Here is a 21450-nt window from a genome sequence, read left to right as displayed (position 1 = left end):
GAGACACGACACAAATTGCCAGAGTGAAATTTTAAGCTTGACTGCTTTGTGGGTCTCCAGGAGGACCAAGATCACACATCAGACTGTAAGAAACAATGTCTGGCTTTGTCACCCCCACTGAATTTACAGAGCATTGTAAGAAATAGATTCTAAAAGTGGTCACTGCATAGACAAAAACCAAATATACAAATAGGCTTAATGTCACATACAACATTGAGGACTATCCTGGCCACACAATGAATGAACACCTCTTGCAGAGGACCCAGGATTAGTTCCTGGGACGTGCATGGTATCTCACAGCTTTGATCCTCCAGTCTCCCTCAGTTGTTGGCCTGAAATGGACATTCTGGGATCAGCATTGGGAAGACAGATCAAATTTATTTGGGTTGAATCAGGTGTTATATTGTGAGGGGAGGGGGTAGGACTATCCAGGGTGAGCAAAGGTACCGAGATGTCTCATTAGCACGAGGAGGCATTCCAAGGATCTCAGGGGCTAACTGAACAGGTTCGTATTGGTAGAAAGGAAGTTAGGCCTGTAATCTAACCAAGGTTAGGTGATATTCTGCAGGTAGGCAGTGTGGGGTCTGGGCTCCCCCAGGTAGAAAGGAGGAAGCCTTGCTGACAAAGGTAGTCCACCATTTTGCACCCAGCTTAGTCGGGGCTTTCTGGTAATTTCAGAATGGTTAGCAGCAGGGTTCCCCAACACAACTGTCTGAAACTCCAATTCCAGAGCATTGGACACATTCCACAGACATCTACTGGCTCAGCATATGCAAGAATTCCATGTGCATACATGCAGGTAAAAAAAAAAAAAATCACTCAAGGCTAGCCCATTCTAGGTCTAGAATCAAGTTCTAGGACAGCAAGAGCTAGAGAGAAGGTAGGCAATAGCCGTGAGCTATAGTACTCGTGGGTGGAAGACCATCATTTAGGTATAAAATGCCTGCCACAGGCTGGTGTGTTTCTTGCTCCACAGCCTGGCACTTGCTTTGGGAGGTGGTAGAACTTTGGCCTGTGAGGCCCAGCTGGCCTGTGTAAGCCAACAGGGACAGGCCTTTGAAGGGGCCAGGCCACTATTAACTTCCAGCCTGAGTTGTGCTCTCTATCACACAGACTGAACCGTATCACCTCACCATCCCCTCCAGGGTGGACTGCATTCCAGAAAACAGTGAGACTAAATAAATCCTTGTGACCTTAAAGGAAGTTATTCGCAGTCAGGCTGGAAACTGTAGGCTGTGACATTCCACTGTCTGCACCGACAATGAAGAACATGCCCAGCAGCGTCTCCGGGGGGTCTCTCGGGGTCCATGCAGTCGACTTCCTTGGTGCCCTTACGGAGGTTCCCTGCTGCCTCACAGTGCAGGGCTCCCCCATAAACTCTTCTGAAGAAGGAATCCTACAGACTGGCTGCTTCTCACTTACACTGTGACTGAAACCAGACCTAGGACTTGACTGCCTTTATTTTATGCTTAAAATACATATATAAAGGGGGAGAAGGGGGAGATTAGGTGAAAAGTAGACTATGCCAAAATGAATAGTTGAAGTCCTGGCCAGAGTTATGACCAACAGGAAAGGGCCAGCTAATGTCTGCAGGAAATAACTACAGGAAGTCTGATGAGTCTAAATGAGTGCTGTCTCATTAGCTTCAAAGTCTCCATGTAACTCGATCTTCAAAACCTGGCCTCCACAGTTCTCAGGTATGTTTCCACACACGTAGGTGAGTCTGAAAACGTGTTCTCTGTGCCTGTGGTGTACATGCGGCGGCTTCTACTGGAACCGAGTGGAGAACTTAGGAGACACCGGCACGGTCAGAGGCAGCTCACTGGATTTCACCTCCACTGCTGAGTACTTTCGGATTGGATTTGCCTTGTGCACCTGCAGAGATAGGAAACAAAGTCACTGAGATGAGCCCCACACCACTGTGCACAGCTGTCCCGGGAGAAGAGTTCACAGGTTTACAGTTCCCAATTACAGATTCAGGGCAGAAGAAGTACGAAGCCCAAACAGGTTCCCACTGTTGCTCAGTGAGATTGCCCTGGCTGGCACATACACACTTAGAATTTCAAGCTTATCCCCAGGGTAACTTACTAGGAAGAAGGGCCTTGCTTAACTGTAGCAGACAAAAGCTAAACATTTAAAAGTTAAATAAAGTTAAACATTTGTGACAGCAGCTGGAAAGATGGCTCAGTGGTTAGGGGCACTGATTGCTGTTCCAAGGGACTCAGGTTCGATTCCTGGCATCCACACAGCTGTTCACAACTATCTGTAACTCCAGACCCGGGGCATCCGGCACCCTCTTCTGACCTCTAAGGGCACTGGGCATACACACAAAGTGGATACGCATGCATGCTAGCAAAACACTCATATGCATAAAATAATAAATAAGGGGGCTAGAGAGATGGCTCAGCAGTTAAGAGAACTGCCTTCCAGAGGTCCTGAGTTCAATTCCCAGAAACCACAACAATCTGTAGTGGGATCCAATGCTGTCTTCTGGTGTGTCAGAAGACAGTGTACTTATATACATAAAATAAATTTAAAAAGATTGCTGGAGTTGCTGGGCAGAGGTGGTATACACCTTCAATCCCAGCACCCAGGAAGCAGATTTCTGAGTTTGAGGCCAGCATGGTCCACACAGAGAAATTCTGTCTCAGGGTCGGGGTACACAAATTGTCAGAGTGCAATTTTAAGCTTCTTTGATTAACTCTTAGTATTCAACAAAACCACAAACCAAACCAAAGGCAGAAGAGGAACAATCAAAAAGGGCAGCTGGGGAAGCAGGAGGCGTCCGTCTGTGGAGTGACGAGTTAGCACACTGACGAGCAGCACTGGGGTAGCTGCCACTGACCTACCCTGAGAACTGCTGTAACAAACAGACGTGTACTGGGAACAAAGTCAACAGGCAGCTACCTGGCGGGGAAAATAACTTCAAAGAAACGGTGGCTGATTTTCAAGGTGACTCAAGAGAGACTGTGCTGTCTGCCTGTTTACATTCACAGTCAGTGTGGGTGCTGACCAATTTTTCCCGGATCCACAAGCAAACAGAACAGAGACCAGCCAGGGCTTGTGAGTGCCCGTGCCCCTAGTAGATTACCAGTTCCTTCCGGAGCCTGGCCAGCTCCTCCTTCTGCTGCTCCTCTTCCTGCTGCCTGACTTCTGCCAACTGCTGCAGTTTCCAGGCCTCCATCTCAGCCATTTTCTTCTCCAGCTCCTGCCGCTCTTTGGCTCTCTTCTCGGTGGCCAGCTGAAAAGGTTCCTGAACTAGAGAACCAGAAGGGTTCTCTGAGTACAGAAACAAAGACAACATTGATGCACACACAGCACTCAGGAACCTAGTCCCGCACTAGGACTAGGCCAGGAGGAAAGAGAAGCACGGAGTGAAGTCACTCCATGGCGAAAAATGCTAAGGAGCGAGCAATGAGACAAGCGAGGTGAGGTGGCTTACTCAGGCCTGCATGCTGCTCTCTTACACGGCTACTGTAAGACAGAAGTAAACAAATCCCAACTTCCTGCCATGTTGTCCAACGCCTAAGAAACCAGTCTTTGTGTTCAAAACCTTCCTTCATCTACATACTCCCTTCTTGGGTGTGGAGAGCCTGTGACTGTCCCTGAAAGGCCATCTGTGTCTGCTATCAGTCTGCCCCAACATACTTGACAATACTCAAGGGGAGTTACTGGCTCCAACACAAGCAAAAGGCTGGGTCTAAAGCTACCGTCCCTTCAGATAAATCAGTTCTTGTTGACAAAGCATTATTCTGATACAACTGAGTCCTAGCACCCTCCCTCCCCCCACAAAGTTTGATATTTTGTCCCAACCCCCAAAAGAGTACATTTATTAAAAAAAAAAAAAAAATACCAGCAGCTGATTTTTTCTCTTTCTTGGGAACAAAGGGCTCTTGGAAGATGACAGTGTTTGGACGAGCCTTGAAGCAAGCTGCTTCCTTCTGCTGCTTCTGCTCTTCTTCCAGCTGTTAGAAGGAAGGTCTGTCAGACAGCGGCATTCAACGTTTCTTGACTACTATAGCCGTAATACACATCCTAAAGGTTCTGAACTTTGTAACTAAGAAAAAGAGAGCTTTTTTTTTTTTTTTTGGTTCTTTTTTTTGGAGCTGGGGACCGAACCCAAGGCCTTGCGCTTCCTAGGCAAGCGCTCTGCCACTGAGCCAAATCTCCAACCCCAAAAGAGAGCTTTTTATCCCCTTATTTCTTCTAAATGAGTAATTAGACCCCAAGGGTCGATCAAACCCTGGTTAGTGTTTGTTTTGAGGTGAGACAGAGAACAGGGATAGTGGCAAAATTATATGCCAATTATATCAACCTATAACCAATCATTTGTCTTTTATCACCTGTTATGATAAATAAAAAACAATTATGTCATATACCACGTTGAAAAAACAGCCTGTCTTATTAAGAACCAATTCTCCCAACCTATTTCTTACCAAAAGCACCAACTTAAGGAAATAGATGAGATAGTACAGAAACTCCCGACAAAGGAGGAGTCTCCCATTCCCCAGGAGACTACACTATGATGAGCAAAATTCAGCCTGCCGGCCAAACGAAACCTGACCTAAGGACAGTCTTTACATGTTCCACGGATCAAATATGCATACGGGGTGAAGGGAGGCAAGGAGAAAATACCTGACAGAAGTCATATGGAACCTATAAAATCTAAAATAAATATTGCCTGGCCTTTTTTAGAAAACGTGATGTGATTCCTGGTTAACACAGAATAATATTAAAATAATCCAATCTGATGTCCCAGATGATTTCAGTATAGATAGTGAATCTACAGGTCCAATCTATAGGCCTGCGGCCCATAAGCGTGCCCACCCACCTACACACCCAAAAACCACCAACACCCACCATTTCAGCCGCTCCCCATTCCTACCTGGTGCTTCCATATCTCGGCCTTGTAGGCACCTCTCTTGTCTGTCTCCAAGGAGAAAGGCTCGGCTTGAGTCGCATTCTTTACCTTTTTCTCTGGCAGGTTAATGGTGTCAAAATGGGGCACAGGAAGTGCCTTGAACTTGGGCACCTAATGATAAAGAAGAAAACACAAGAGCAACATGAAACAGGTTGACCATAAAAAATTGTAAAGAATGCTTGCCAGACATGGTGATCCACACCTGTAATCTCAGATCTCCAAGGATCAGGAGTCAATACACCTGCCTAGACTACATGTTGAGACAACATCCCGAAAGCCAAACAAAACCAAAAGAAGCCTGTTAACAAGGATGATGGTGAACATTTTGTCAACCTGATAAAAGTCAGAGTTATCTGGGAAGGAACATCTGAGAAAACATGGCCAAGCAAACCCTTTTCCCAAGCTGCTTTGGTTTTATTACAGCAACAGAAAGCAAGTTGAGACAGAGATAAAGCAATATTTACCCCTGAATATGTGTGTGAACCTGAAAAGACAAGCAGAAGAATTCAATTTTCAGAGCAGGATGGCCTAGCTGAAAAGCAATGGACCTTGCTAGGTTTTTCTCCCAGTAAATTCTTCCAAAGCCCAATACGTATTTCATAGTGGGTCATGCAGGCATCAGTGGGAAACAATGATCTCAATAGTAATTTTATATACACGTATACATATACTTTTTGTTTAAAGGTATGTTTTTATATATATTTCTATATAGTAATTTTATATAAACCACTCTGAGTGAAGTGTGTTATACATGCTTGTAATCCTAGATGTGGAAGGCAGAGGCAGGGGGACAACCACATATCCAAAGCCAGTCTGGTCTACACAGAAAAACACTGCTCAAAACAGACACACAAACAGGGGAAAGGTTCCCTTCGAGGGATCAAAACAGTATTCAGCAGATTACAGAAATGAACCACCTACCTCTCCTTTCTGCATTTCTTTTATTTTTTTCTCCTTCTGCAACTGGCGTTCTTTGTCCCGGGTATCAAAGGAGAACGGGCACACCTCCACATTTCTTGTCTCTGGGATGGGGGGTTTATAAGGCACCCCATAATGTGGCACAGGTTGAGCTTTTATCACTACTGGTTTCTCCTCTTCCTAAGAGAGAAACTACAGTCTTAGAAACGAGACTCATCTTTCCCTGCTCACCCAGCTCGGAATGAGGACTCGGAAAGCACCAGATGATATAAGGCACAGATAATGCAAGTCACTCCACACGGATGACTTTCCTTTCAAAGAAAAACAATGCCCACTCAGTGACCACATCATGGGTCAAAGCAATGCAAGGGCACTGGGTAAGTGACTGACACAGTAACTCTTTAAGAATCTCAAGTTCCGGGGTTGGGGATTTAGCTCAGTGGTAGAGCGCTTGCCTAGGAAGCATAAGGCCCTGGGTTCAGTCCCCAGCTCCAAAAAAAAAAGAACCAAAAAAAAAAAAAAAGACTCTCAAGTTCCTCACAGGATTGTCGGAATAACTAAATGACATCAGACAGGTAAAATGAAGACTTGAAGAAAGATTCTGAGTAAGCACACTTACACCTTAGACTCTGACTCAGACTCCACTAAAACATGTGATAGAAATTAATGGTTGCCAAACCCAGAATAGGACCAAGCAAGTTGTTTGGGTTCAAGCTAGTAACATAAGATTACCAAGTATTTTAGTTTCAACTGAACCTATAAAAAGGTTTATGCTGAGATCTGCTATAACATTACCCCAAGTCTGCACATTTATAGATAAAATAGGAGCTATAATAAGAAGCTAGCATGATCAATGACAATTCACATCTTACAGTCCCAGAACTCACCACCCTCAGTTACCTTTGTGACCCTTGGGTATCAAGAACAATACAATGTAACTGCTTCGTGTGAATTTTAAAAGCCCCTCCCTAAGCTCAGGAAGAGAGGTAATAGCTCAGGAAACCCTTGACTATGTTGCAAAAGCTGCATGATCCCAGAGCTACAGGAATGCAGAGGCTTAACTACAAACTCTGACCCATTATCACTGAAAGTTGAGTCACATCTTAGCCAGTTTCAGTGCTCTCAGAGGAACAAAACAGATGGTCAGACATTCATATTATTCTTATAGACAACTCCGGAGAAGAGCTGATTGCCTTTGGGCCCCATTAAGTATAAAGAATGATTAAGACGGGCTGGAGAGATGGCTCAGTGGTTAAGAGCACTGACTGCTCTTCCAGAGGTCCTGAGTTCAATTCCCAGCAACCACATGGTGGCTCACAACCATCTGTAATGGGATCTGGTGTGTCTGAAGACAGCTACAGTGTACTTGTATACATTAAATAAATAAATAAATAAATCTTTAAAAAAAAAAAAAATGATTAAGACTCCGACTGGTCATGAAAAAGGAAAAGAAGGCTTCCTCTTCCCAGGGAATCACCTCATCTTCTTTGACAGGCACTCGGATCCTGTTCTTCAGTGCAAAAACTGGTGACTTAGGGACAGTGGCTGGAATAACCTTCTTTTCAGGAACACCCTAGAAGAAGCATATGACTCAATTAGACATCCCAGAACAATTTCTAGTATGCTACATAAAATACTAAAAACCAGGCCAGGAAGATAAAACCCAGATGAGGGGAGGGGCCACTCGATGAACAAGCCTGACTTGTATTTGATCCCATAACCCATCATAGGCAAGGACTAAATCCCAGAGTTCTCCTCTATCTTCACGTGAGCATGCAAGGACTAACACTCTCATATAAACCTACCCCTCTCTCTCTCTCTCTCTCTCTCTCTCTCTCTCTCTCTCTCTCTCACACACACACACACACACACACACACACACACACACACACAAACTAGTGCCCAGAGGTAATGTCTTAGAGCTTCACTCACGGATGACTCTAAACCAAGCAGAGGGAAAGATGACAAGCCCTAAGACAGGCACAGTGGCATGAATCTGCAGTCCCAACTACTAGGAGGCTGATCTAAGGACAACCTAGACGTTTAAGATAAGTCTGAGAAACAAAGCAAGACCCCATCTCAAAGGAAAACATAGTGTATGGTGTGCTAGTTTATATTTTATGAGACTTGAACATGTAGAGACCTTGGTTATCTATGTGAAGTTCTGAAACCAATCTTGCAAATACTAAGGGATGACTCCATATGAAAGAGGGACAAGTGTCAGCCATCACAGCAACACAGTGACAGCAGGAGGATGTCGACTCTACTGCACATCGTCAAAGGCTGCCTCCTCCACCAGGCGCTCGCTCACAGCTTCTCTTGTGCAGCCCTTTAAACCACATCTCTTTGCAGAGCACATACTCCTATGTCTATTATTTAACCTCATGCTGCCTCTCTCACGAGACTTGAAGTCCAATTCTGCTGTACCTCTTTGTCACCTCCAGTGACATGCTGGTGTCTGGCTTACAGGACCAACTTGAACATTTCTGGGCAGATATTCAGTCACAGGCAGGCCACCTCTGCCAACCCCTGACCCCTCAAGAATTCTTACCACAACATCTTCCAAGATCTTAGTAGGGCAAGGTCTGGAATGAAATTCAAATTGTTCATCTTCGGGTTTTTTCTTTGACTCTCGCTCATGAATTCGTTTCTCAATTTCCAAATCAAAACCAACAGGCTGGGTAGGAGGCTTAACAGGTGGTCTCTTGGGCAAGATGGGGCCACTTTCAAAAATTCTGGGATCAAGTTCCCGTGCTTTGAATTTGTATCTGTAACAAACACAAAAGGCTTTTTAAAATAAAAATGACACAAAGTAGAAGAAAGCCTATCACTAAGCACTAAGAGGATCCACCATGAACAGCACAATCTCTCCTGTCGGTAGCCATGTTCACCTCCTGATTAAAGGATATTACCTAAGCCCTGCTGGGGCTCAGGGCTCTATGAGTGCCAGGGCCTGTGATCTTAGCACTTGAGGCAGAGACAGGAGGACCAGAAATTCAAGTTCCCAAACTTTGGGGGACTAGAAAGATGGCTCAGGGGTTACTCCCAAAAATTTCCCAGCACCCACATAGCAGCTAACAACCGTCTGTCTGTAATCCAGTCCCAGAGGCTCTGATGTCCTCTTCTGGCTTCCTTGGGCACCCGGCATGCCAGTGGTACATAGATATGCATGCAAGCAAAACTCCCACAAATAAAATAAAATTAAAAAAAATATTAAAGCCATCTTCAGCTAATAGCTACTTTGAGGCCAGCGAAAGATACATGAAACCCTGTCTTCAAAAACAAAAGAAAACAAACAAACAAAAAAGCTGATAGAGGGGCTGGAGAGATGGCTCAGCAGTTAAGAGACGCTCTTCCAGATGTCCTGAGTTCAATTCCCATCAACTACATGGTGGCTCACAACCATCTGTAATCGGATCTGATGCCCTCTTCTGGTGTGTCTGAAGACAGCTACAGTGTACTCTTACATAAAATAAATAAATCTCTTTTTAAAAAAAAAAGCTGATAGACAGGGCCAAGACTGGCTACATGCTCTACAATCCCAGTAGTTCAGGCAGAAGCGAGCAATTGGGCTAATCAAGACAAACCTCAGCGACACCGCCAGCCCAGCCAACTTAGGGAGACGCTACTTGAAAACTTAAGCTTTAATAATGAAAAAGGCCTGGGGTTTAGCCCGACAGCATTGTTTGTCTTACATGAACAAGGGCCCTGGGTTCACCCCAGTACTACAATGTCTAGGGAAAGTCTAAGGAGACAAGTTTCAAGGCTGACTTCAGTTAAGTTCCAGGTTCTTCCAAGAGTAAAGCTGCAAATCCTTTGAAGATCAGAAAGAGATGTCTACCCTGACGAGCCTTATCCCTAGTTAGATCCAAAGGTAGCTCTGCCACCGCCATGGCATTGCATGTAGAATCTGTCAGATTCTGCTCCAGGGCACCTACACAGTCCCACTTCCAGTCAGAGACAGGAGCACAGGCTACGGACACACTAAATGGCTTGCATTTTCACGAAAAGGAAAACAGCCACCACAGGACTGAAAGCAGGCAAGCAGGTGGGTGTTGCCAGCTTCCTCAAACACTGCCAGGGACCTACTGTTGCAGTTTCTCAAGTTCCTCGGCCTCCTTCTCTGCCGCACTTTTGCAGGTCACAGCCCTTGCACGGTATTTGGTCTGCAGTATAGGGGTCTGGGGGTCTCGTACAATCTTGTTCACAGGTTTGGAGGGTAACAAGCCTATAAAACAAAATCACAGATGTCTGCTTAGTTCCCCACAATCCAGGTCACCTGTAAGTGCTGAACCAACTGGATAAAAACAAACGAGACAATCTGTTTTCCTACGCTCACCTCAGCTTATGCCACTCAACCTGACAAATGTTCCCTCCCTTTCTCCTGTCATCGTCATTGAAGACAGTTTCTGGGTGAATTCTTCTGCCATCTCTGCAGCCCTGTCTGATGGGGTCCTTGCCACTGCATAGGCCTCTATGGAGAACACCAACTATTTTGCTTGTTGTTGACAGATGTTTTTCTTACAATTTTTAGACACTAGATCTTTGCAAACCACTGAGTAATGAATTTCACAAAACATCTGTATCACAGCGTCCAGGCCACCACTCATAGCAAGTCAAATGGTAAAGTCAGGCATGGCGATCCATGTCTGTAATCCTGGCAGCTAGGAAGCCAAGGCAGAAGATCAGTAGTTTATGGCTACTACATTTCAACTTTCAACCCAACCTCATAAGATAGCTGCACCACACAGTGGTGGGAAAGGGGGTTCAGGTAGTCAAATGGGGACAGTTATGGAGAGTTAGAGGCAAAGAGGGAGAACAACTCTGACAACAGCATTATTTAGAGCAGCGGCTCTCAACCTTCTTAATGCTGTGACCTAATACAGTTCCTCGTGTCACTGTGACCCCAACCATAAAATTACTTTTGTTGCTACCTCATAACTGTAATTTTGCTATTGGTATGAACTGTAATCTAAGTATCTGTGTTTTCTGATGCCTCAACTCACAGGTTAAGAACCAATGACTTAGAGCACTGTGAACACTTACAAAAGGTATTGGGTTCCCTGGTCAATAATAAACCTATTGATTTTCATAATTGCCTAGAAGGAATTCTCCTATCTAGACCTTATATAACAGTGAGAAATATTAATTATCTAATTTACTTACTGGCTTCTCTTTTGAAAAAGAATTTGACTGTGAAGCCTTGGCTAGGTGGAAACTTAATTCTATAGGGATAAAAAGAATCACTTTTTCATAGTTTAAAATACTAGAATATAGTAACAATACTGGGAAATACTGTATTTAGGGTTGAGAAAGTAGCACATTGGCAGAGTGCTTGCTAGCGTGCACAGGTCTTAGGCTGAATCTCCAGCACTGGCAAAAGAAAAGAGAAATACTGTATTTAAAGCAAGTCACGGGGCCACCTAAAGCAAAGTGCTACACAATACGAAACAGAAGAGATGTGTAGATACCCCAAAACACATCCCATTTTACCCAAAATACTAGCCATATTCAGTTTTGTTTTGAGACTAGTTAGTTCTGTGCAGCCCAGGCACCCTCGAAATTACTGTTTAGACCAAGCTGGACTTGAGCCCCTACCTCCCAAATGCTGGGATTAGAAGCAAGCATCGGGGGTTAGAGAGATGGCTCAGTGGTTAAGAGCACTGACTGCTCTTCCAGAGGTTCTGAGTTCAAATCCCAGCAACTACATGGTGGCTCACAACCATCTATAATGAGATCTGCTGCCCTCTTCTGGTGTGTCTGAAGACAGCTACAGTGTACTCATATATAATAAATAAATAAATCTTTAAAAAAAAAAAAAAAAGCAAGCATCACCAACTCAGCTTTGTCATATTTTCCTGATAAGTTATTTTTACATTATTTCCCATCTTTAGACTTCCTTAATCTTCTTGTAGAAATTCCTTTCATAAAGACAGAAATAATTAAAATCCTTTCATTGTTCACTACCAAATCTACACATACTTACCAGCGTCTGCACCATTCCCCTCACCCTCCTACCCTGCCTTTGAACAATCACCCTGCTGTGCCGGTGACTGGACAAGGGGCTTTGGCCAGCGAGGTGCTGGGAGGAACTCACTCTCGTCCTTCTTGTTCCTCAGATGGTATCGATTAGGGGTTCGTTTGTGGAAGGCTTCAACCTGCTGTGCAATGGGCACATATGTAGACGCTGCTTCGTCAAATGTTCTTTTCTTTCCTTTGGACAGATTGAAAGGCTTAATGATGGTACATCCTCTGGTCCCTCGGGCCTGTGAAAAGAAAAGTTGTTCAGCAAATGAGGCGAGAGCTTCTGCAAGCCCCACACTCAGCACAGGCGCTCCGAGGGCCAGCCCTACACTGGCTTACCAGCCCTACACTGGCTTACCAGCCCTTTATCATTACAAGACTACTTGGTAATAGTACACATGCTGTTTCCCAAGTATATAAATGTTTTGAACCAATCTAGATCAAGTTTTCTTAAAATTCAAAGGGAATGGGAAAGAAAAAAACCAAACATACACTGCTGGTATGGGCTGCTGGGCCAGCATCAGGTCAGGCAGAAGCCTAGCTTAGCATCTCTCCATATATACATTCCCTCACACTGACTGTTGCAAAGCCCACCCATCATTAAAGGGCATCATTAACTTTTTATCTATTTTTGGTGAGTTTTTTTAGACGGGTCTCTCTGCATAGCCCTGGCTAGCCTGGAACTCACTATGTAGATCAGACATACTTCAACTCAAACCCTCAAACTCCACTTGTCAGGTGGAATCCCACTCCGTCTTCTGGCCTCCACCATCACCCACATCTACATGACACATACTCGTAAGACATATAGGTATAAACACAAATAGTAAAAGGAAAATACAACAGTGCCTGAAGTCAGGACTGGTGGTGTACACCCACCATCCATCACAGGGGGGTGAAGGCAGAAGGATCAAGACTTCAAGGTCACCCTTGAGTTTGAGGCAAGCCTAGACTAATTGGGATCCTGTCTTAAAAACAAGAAAAACAAAAACCCAACAGAGGAGGCTGGAGGGCTGGCTTCACACTTAGAGGCGCACCTAGTATTCTTGAACATTAAAACAACAACAATAAAGCCAGATGGTGGTGGTGCACGCCTTTCCACACTTCTCTACGCCTGAGCCTGACGGGTGGGAGGAGGCCACTCAAATGTGCCACACAAATTTGCTTTATGTCCCATCTTAATTTTTACACCAACTTGGAAACATGCTTTCCCAGAGGAGTGTTCTGTTGACAGCCACAGAGTTCAAAGGGAATTTGTATCTATACTAATTCAAAGAGTAAGCCTCCCTCAATCATCCTATTGTAGATAACAACCAAAAGCGCTACAGCTGAGTCCTACTAAATTAGTAATAAGAATGCTCACTTACAGGAGTGGAAGAATGCTTTCGAAGTTCGGACATGAAGTTCACTTCCTTATACTCCTCCTGGCTCTTGGGATGTTGTTTGATTCTCTCATCTGTGAGGAAGTGAAAGTCAACTGTCTTGGTAACCTGGCTGGTGGATTTCTTCACAGGTTGCCCTGAGGAACAGAGGAAAACACACAGTTAGCATTAAGAAGAGAGATCATCAGTGAGTTCCTTTACAATTCTAATCCTTTCCGTGTTTCTGTTACTGTGGATCTAGGTTTATGACTGAGTTGGATTGGGCTTGAAGCCTTGGTTCAGAGGCAAATGAGGTAAGGAGAGGAGCCCACGGTTAGAATGTAGTCATAGCTCTGATAAAGTCATGATCTCATACCCTGCCTTTTTTAAATAGTGTTGGAGATGGAACCCAGGGTATTACAAATTCTAATCAAATACTCCATACACTGAAAACCCAGCCCCTAGAGAGTGGCTATAAATGCAAAATTTGATTCAGAATCCTAAGAGGGGAGCCTATAAAGCCCAAGGTACTTCTCCATCCATCAGCAGGACTCTAGCTTTGGAGCCAACACAACTATGTCAGAACAAAGCGAGTCGACAAGCTCGGCATTCCGTCACGTTTTTCCTTCTAACTGCAACTGAATGTGACAGACCTCTTTCTTACCCTCTGCCATTAGTATGAAGAAGGAAATGACAAACTGGCCAGACCGACTGTCATCTTTAGCTAACACAAGAGAAGAACAACAGTCTGGGAAAGTACAAGTTTGGGTAATCTGGTAACTCCTGAGGTGCAGGTGAACTTATAGTCACCATTTTAAATAAACACATTGTCTTACGCTGACTACTCAAATTGACTGTATTTTTATTTATTTTGTTCTTGCTATAGAGACCTCAAAAAAAAAAAAAAAAAAGCCACCATATTTCTAAGAAGCACCCTCATGTTCAGTGTCAGTGAGCCCAGCTGACCTGGCCCTGCAAGAGCCAGCTTCTTAAACTCTTCATTCTTCTTCCGCATCTCTACCACTTCCTGCTGCATTCTCAGACTCTTCTCTAACTCCTGCTCTTCAGTACTCTTTACAGTCTTCTCCCTAGAAACCGCAATCAGGACAGAGAGACGAAGGAAAAGGTTTAGGCTGCTTCGTAGAGTGTTTATAACCCATGATATCTACCAAAACGAAAGTTTAGCCACCAGAAAGAGATGTTGGCTCACTTGGGTAACATGGAAAGGAGGCTACTTTACACAAGAGATTATAAAATTTTCAGAGAACAATTGCTAAAACTAACTACACAACATAGTAAGACAGCACAGAAGACTCACACCAATGACTATCTTTTATGGCACAGGAAGAGCTAAGTTAAAAAGCCAGAAAGCCACATTTAGAATTGCAGCACTTGGGAGGCTAAAGCCAGAGGACTGTGAATCCGAGGCCAGCCTGGGTTACCTCACCAGCTCCAGGCCCGTCGATTGTCAGCACCATCTAGGAAAGGGTAAAGGCTACAAGTGACACTCTAGAGATGACATATCGTGCTGCCCAGTCTGCGATGGATAATTCTTAATTGCAAGGCTTTCAGAAATCTCATCTCAGGATGGATTCTTGCCACTGATATGTCTTTCCTGTCATATTAAATTAATATAATAGTCCCTGGGCATCAGTCCACCCTATTGAGATTTCCTGCAGACCAGTGAAGACGTGTGGTAGTGATGCCATGTAGACAAATAGATGATTTAATTCTTGATAATTATTCTATAAATTCCTAAATTTATACTAGTAATTATTGGGCCCTTTATAAAATGAGTTTCAATTAGGACCCTGCAAGCCTTCATGTATCACGAGTTAATTGTACTAAGATAGAAAGTAGGCATGAAACAGATTACAATCAAGGAAAACACTCCTCTTAGGCTGGCTGTAAAACTATTATCTGATACTAAAGACCATAAACTATGAATGAACGACTTATTATAGGTGCAAAAAAAGAAGATCAAATATTGACTGGGTTTATCTATACAAAATTTCAATACTAATGAAACAATAGACAGATGATTTGCCTTTTGAAATACTGTGTTAACTTAGACGTAAGAATTATAGTTTTAACTAATTTTTTAAAAAAAAAGATTTATGGGTTGGGGATTTAGCTCAGCAGTAGAGCGCTTGCCTAGTGAGCGCAAGGCCCTGGGTTCGGTCCCCAGCTCCGAAAAAAAGAAAAAAGAAAAAAAAAAAAAAGATTTATCTTATGTATGTGAGTACCCTGTCTTCAGATACCCTAGAAGAGGGCATCAGATCCCGTTAGATGGTTGTGAGTAACAATGTGGTTGCTAGGAATCGAACTCAGGACTTCTGCAAGAGCATTCAGTGCTCCTAACCGCTGAGCCATCTCTCCAGCCCCTAGTTTTTAACTTTAATGAACCTGTGGAGCCAGTGACACAATGAATGTTTAGTTAGATAACAACTCTGAATGGAAACACATGTAAACATCTGTTTTAACTCCTTAGTCAAGTTATGATGAGAATTTATGCTTTAACTTTCTGTGAATGTTTGAAAAAAGATGCTTGGAATACCATGTGATCTATTCTTCTAAAAACAGTGTAAAACTAGGAATGATGACATTATTATTACAGAGCTGAGGAGAGAGAGGCAAAAAGAGAGAGAAACTGAACAGAGAGCAGAGAGAGCAGGCAAGCTTCTTACTGACAAGTACAGGGCTTTACCCTTCCACCCTTGGGCTTCTTTCTTTTAGCAATAAGAGGGGAGAAGCCTTTTCTTTCTCTCTGAAATAAAGGTTGGAGCTTATTTTTCATCCAGAATGAATGAGTTCTTTCTGCACTGGCGCTTGGGCTTTTGCTCCATCCACCATACACACACACACACGCACGCACGCACGCACGCACGCACGCACGCACGCACGCACGCACACACGCACGCACGCACGCACGCACGCACGCACGCACGCACGCACGCATATAAAATATACCTAAGTATAGGTATGTATATGTAAATATGCACAAATACTTGTGGAGTAGATGAGACAGGTGGTTAGGCCCAACAAAAATGTGAATGTGTTAATGTGTGAGAATGAGAATGAAAATGTGAATGTGTGTATGAGTGTACACGTGTCTGTGTATATTTGCTTGTGTAAAAAGTATTTCTTTTTTTTTCTTTTCTTTTTTTTCGGTGCTGGGGACGGAATCCAGGGCCTTGCGCTTGCTAGGCAAGCGCTCTACCACTGAGCTAAATCCCCAACCCCATAAAAAGTATTTCTTACTGCAAGCATGACTTTGTTTTCCTGATTCAATAAAAGTTAACTGCTCCAAGTCTCCCTCTTACCTGGCAAGTGAGAAATGAAGCTTCTGGCAAGAGAGAAAGGAACCCTAGCAGTAAATCATTGATTTAACCCACCATGAGAACCCACACCCCCACCACTGCTGCTTAATAATTGAATGTTAATAACTGAATAATTGTCAGAGGCCTGCAGGTAAACATTATATTAAGCACCCTTTACTTTACTCTCATAAAACCATGTTCAAAGTTTAATCTGCAGTGGGACGCACAGCAGCTGTGGTAATGCCTATCCACTCCAGCTCCGGGGAGGTAGAGGCAGCAAGAGCAGAAATTCAAGGCTATCCTCAGTTATTGCAAGGTCAGCCTATACGACAAAAACAATGAAAAGGTGGTGGCACTGCAAATCTTTTTGATTTTTAATTTCAGAAATAAAACTGGCAATAAATATCATCACTCATACAACCATTATCTATTAAAGCATAAACAAGATTTTCCAGAAAAACATTGCGATGATCTCTTGGCAAGGGAATAAAACTAAACCCCAAAGTTGGTTACTGACTAAAATCACGTCCATTTACTGAGTAAAGGAAGCTCAAGGAAGGCTGTGTGGCTGGTGAATGTGTACTGCTCTTGTCCTGTGAATGCCTTATGTTGCTTACCGTCTACCTCAGCACCTTTCAGGTCACAGACAGCCTTTAAGAGCTTCCCAAACGTGTGTCGTACCAACTGGACTGAAGATAGACCAATGTATAATTTACTGTTCTCCCTCTAAGGTTTACTCTGGGAAAGCAGTACCTGGCAGGCGGCACAGCAGGCACAGTGTGTTTGCCCTTGGCCCTCTCCAGAGTTTCATCCTTTCTTGAAGTAGCTGGAGCACTGCCCTCCTCTTCTTCCTCCGGTTTCTTTTTATGAGACCTTGATTCAAAATGAACGAAAAATTAAATTTCAATTCCCTAAAGCACACCCTCATTTTGGGGACTAATAGCATGATTAAACCACACACGGTTCTCTGACCACATCATCAGATCAACACAGCAACAGCCCCAACAGGTCAACCATGGGAAAGCCCTCAGGTCAGCTGAGGCATCCAGCAGTGTTTCAGGATTCAAGGATTCTATGTCATCAAGTCAACAAACAGAAGACAGTGGACGACGTTCCTGACATCTAAGATCAGTTTCTTAGGAAATTTGAGAGCAGCCGTAACCCAGCCATAACTAAGTGTTGCTCTTGCCTCTACAGCGACTGGGAGATCCAAGGGACGGACGGTCTAAAGAACTGAGATAAAAAGTATCATCTCTGAGGAAGGCCTCCCTTTCCTGACAGTACGCTCTTGAACAGGGATCCGACTAGATATAGCAGTCACCCTCTGATAACGAAGCTCAAGCTAAGATGTCATAGAGAGCTGACCAAGGCCAGCGGCAATCTGGGTCTGACTTCCGTGAAGTGCATAAATTATTTAGACACTCATGGAGTACTCCTGTGGTGAAACACACTCCTGATTAAAACAGTCATAAGCATGAACACCATAGATTCTGGTCAGTCCCCGCCACAGAGTAACACTGGGGACAAACCTGCTAGAAGGGACACGTAGCTTTGGAGTTTCCCAACCTTCAGGGACACCAAGCAGACTGCAGATGGACCCTTGGTAATTTTACTTTGTAACCCTCAACTCAGGAAAGAACCCAGTGCCCAGGCGGGGGCGGGTACTCACACTTTCATTTTCTTGTTGGGGGGATAATCAGTCGTGGGAGCAGTGCATCTCTTGGCTTTCATTTCAACAGAGGCAACATGGTTTTTCTCTTTCTGCTCCAAATCCTTCTGAGCAGAGAGTCTAACAGATCTTCTATGGTAGAAATGACACAATTTATCTTATGAATACAATTTCTACAGATGGCCAAATGTTCTTCAGAAAGTAGATCAACTAAAAGGCCAATAAAACCTTTATTATGTACTCTCTGTTAATCTAATGTTTCTGAAAACCTGTTATTTCCAACCATAAAATCCTGCTATTTAAATATGCTGGTGGTTTGTAAGTTAGATTTTTAAAAGCACCAACCAAACAGACTACACAGGGTCATTCTATTATAATCTCAACACTCAGGAAATCTAAGGAACCCTGGTGTGAGATAGTATATCCTTTTAGTCCTAGTGTTCAAGGCCAAACTGCTCTAGAAGATGAGTTAAGAAAACCATGGCTACACAGAGAAACCCCGTCTCAAAGAATAAGCAAGCAAAAACAGATGTAAGGGAGCAGGGGGTGAGGTTAGCCTAGTCTATACATCAAGTTCCAGGCCAGTCACAGCTACACAGTGAGAACCTGTCTCAAATTTTAAAACAGTTAAAATAAAATAATAAAGATACTTGAGTGAGTACTGGGATATAGATCAGTGGTACAAGACTGGCCTAGAAGGACTAAGAGCAAAGGTTTACCTCCCCAGCTTATGTAATACGTGATAAAGTTAGATCTGCACTCTGATGCTGGTCTCCAGAGTCTGAAGTCTGGGCATCGTCATAGACTCTGTCTTCATCGATCCCCAACCCCCAACCCCTTACTTTCCAGTCCCTTCCCACACTTCAACTATTGTCCATGTGTTCAAGGTCATACACACAAAGAATAAAAATACATAAATGTAATTTTAGAATTTTAAATAAGGGCTGGAATGTAATCCCATAGTAGAAAGTGTGCTTTGCTTAGCATACCTTTTTGTTTAAACTCTTGCAGCACAAAATATTAAGCATGAATAAAAAAAGATGAAAATAGAATAAAAATAAAGTAGAAGACATACACAAGCAGAACCACGAGGAAGCTTCTGTAATACTAAGAAACGAAGACAGACGTTTGAGGGCTGGAGCGATGACTCGGTGGCTCTACTCTCAGCATCCATGAGGGCTCACAACTCTGCGACTCCAGTTCAGGAGGCCTGACACCCTTCCCACTCCACAGCCACCATGAATGCACATAACACACATAAAAACAATCTTATCCATACCCAGCTTTTAAAACTCAGACTGACGAGTTTGAATCCTGGCTTTGACCAAGTCTATACGCCCTCAGCTGTAAGTCAAACCTGCAGGCTCCAATCCCTAAGCGCTGAAGGAACGGAAGGGACCCAACTGTATGACACAGATGACCCAGTCACTACACTGACTGAGCAGAACCAGAACTATCCACTTTTGTGCCCACTCTTACCTCTGAGGCTGGATGGGAGTAGTTCCTGTCACAGCTCTCTTAGCATTCAGGGAAGGACAATCATTTGATGGGATAGATTGCTTCTGAAGATTTTCCTTTTCTGTCTCTTTGTAGTAAGTGTTATCAACTACGAGAGACCAAAAACCTAGTCAGACTACTGCAGAATACCCTAAAACAGCCACAGTTACAAACGGCAGTGAGCCACCATGTAGGTGATGGGAATTGAACCCTGGGTCCTCCAGAAGAACAGACAGTGCTCTAACCACTAGGCAATCTCTCCAGCACCACAATAATTATTTTTAATTAAATTAATAGCCGCCCAAATGAGGAATAAAACCATTATTACTCAAATCTCAAGAAAATCAGAAATTATATACATATATGATATTTGTATATGTAATCTGGTATGCATAGCATGTATATGTGACTACAGAATTCAAAATGAAAATCATACGTATCGCACACATCTAATATTATCATTCCTATGCATGGTAGCCTTAACTCAGGTAAAGTTATACAGAAGGCCTGTTTATAAAAGCTATGTGCTGTGGCTGGAGAGATGGCTCAGCAGTTGAGACACTGACTGCTCTTCCTATCTCAGGAAACAGAGTACATTTACCATGAACTGAATTCACACATTTCACTAACAAACCAAAATTCCAGTGTCTGGTGATTCCCTTAGCTCCCCTCAAGGCTCCTGTCTAAGCTGTGTCTCCTTACCTGCCTTCAATGGTGTGACACAGCCTTGTTGAAGTTTGGCTTTTCTCAAGGACGTCTTCCCCTGAAAAGGTTCTCCTATTCCACTCTGCCGAAGAAACTTGTTCTCCAAGTTGGCCTTCTCATCTGTGAAATAATCAGTAAGGAAGCAAAGCAGAGGAGAGGCATGCGTTAAAATGGGGAGGAATCCATTTGCAGCACTGTTAGCAAACAACACTAGCAACGAAAGGAAGCGCTATGGGCCTCTACACATCAGGGCAGACTGCAAACCTATCCCGAAGCATGGCAGCACCCAGCGTCTTCCAGAGAGGGACAGCTGCAGATCCTGTGCTGAGACACTCCTACCTCTGTTAAGATATCTGCTCTTATCTACCATTTAAATCCATCACGGTGCCCTTGAAGAAATTTGGCCACCAGGAACTGTGAGATTACAAGGGACCGCTCCTATTCATAGAGCGTGCGTGGGGTGTGTGAGAGTGAAGCAGAACAGAGTTTTGGGAAGCTTTATCTTGGGTTCTACCGTGACTAAAGCTGGCGCAAAAACAATCTTCTCCAGCTACAGCACACCGTGCCCGGCCACGGGAGCGCAGCAAGCCCTGAATAACTACACCATGCATGGACATTCTGATTATAACCGTGTGAAAAGATGTGACAGGCTGAAAGAAAAGAAAGATACTGCAGCTAAGATGGTGTTTGAAGAATAGGATTATTTTTTTTCTTCCAGACCCTGTATATTCAATTTCATTAAAATTGCTATGTTAGTATCTCCTTTCTGTGGCTTTTGGGAACATAGAGAAAACTTGTAAAAAGGAATCTTCGGGCAGTCTGGGGGTTACCTCTGAGTTGCAGTGCTTTGGGGCATGGACAAGACCTCCCTAGGACAGTAGGCCCCCTTAACTGCCCTTCCTTCAAAAGGGCCCTACACTTGGGGGTACCACTGAATTCCTCCCCTAGAAAATACCAGACACCATCTCATTTGGACTCTATATTGTAAGTGGTAAGTGCAGCTACGAAAGTCATTTTTGTTCCTACCACAGACTG

General features: G+C 43.7%; 1 protein-coding gene across 12 annotated transcripts in view; it reads right to left on the bottom strand.

The window, feature by feature from the left end:
• Window positions 1-1226: 1226 nt before the first annotated feature.
• The window catches only part of Tpx2 (TPX2, microtubule nucleation factor), a 42233-nt gene continuing 22009 nt past the window's right edge, over window positions 1227-21450 (bottom strand). For 7 of the 12 annotated variants that reach the window (XM_006235273.5, XM_006235270.5, XM_006235272.5 and 4 more), the window contains 15 exons: window positions 20413-20535; window positions 19693-19819; window positions 18214-18345; window positions 17298-17417; window positions 14191-14312; window positions 13231-13382; window positions 11937-12105; window positions 9929-10067; window positions 8391-8607; window positions 7317-7412; window positions 5843-6019; window positions 4886-5032; window positions 3854-3965; window positions 3092-3279; window positions 1443-1875 (listed from right to left, as the gene is read on the bottom strand). In XM_006235273.5, the coding sequence (XP_006235335.1) occupies window positions 1768-1875; window positions 3092-3279; window positions 3854-3965; window positions 4886-5032; window positions 5843-6019; window positions 7317-7412; window positions 8391-8607; window positions 9929-10067; window positions 11937-12105; window positions 13231-13382; window positions 14191-14312; window positions 17298-17417; window positions 18214-18345; window positions 19693-19819; window positions 20413-20535 (2129 nt within the window). In that variant the 3' untranslated portion in view covers window positions 1443-1767. Of the gene's footprint in view, window positions 1876-3091; window positions 3280-3853; window positions 3966-4885; window positions 5033-5842; window positions 6020-7316; window positions 7413-8390; window positions 8608-9928; window positions 10068-11936; window positions 12106-13230; window positions 13383-14190; window positions 14313-17297; window positions 17418-18213; window positions 18346-19692; window positions 19820-20412; window positions 20536-21450 lie in introns of all 12 variants that reach the window. The other 5 variants (XM_039105064.2, XM_006235274.5, XM_063283825.1 and 2 more) reach the window with 2 other exon arrangements.

Source organism: Rattus norvegicus, chromosome 3, assembly GCF_036323735.1.
Source record: "Rattus norvegicus strain BN/NHsdMcwi chromosome 3, GRCr8, whole genome shotgun sequence".
NCBI lineage: Eukaryota > Metazoa > Chordata > Mammalia > Rodentia > Muridae > Rattus > Rattus norvegicus.
The sequence above is the reverse complement of the archived record's forward strand: the minus strand, read 5'-3'. Positions and strand labels throughout refer to the sequence as shown.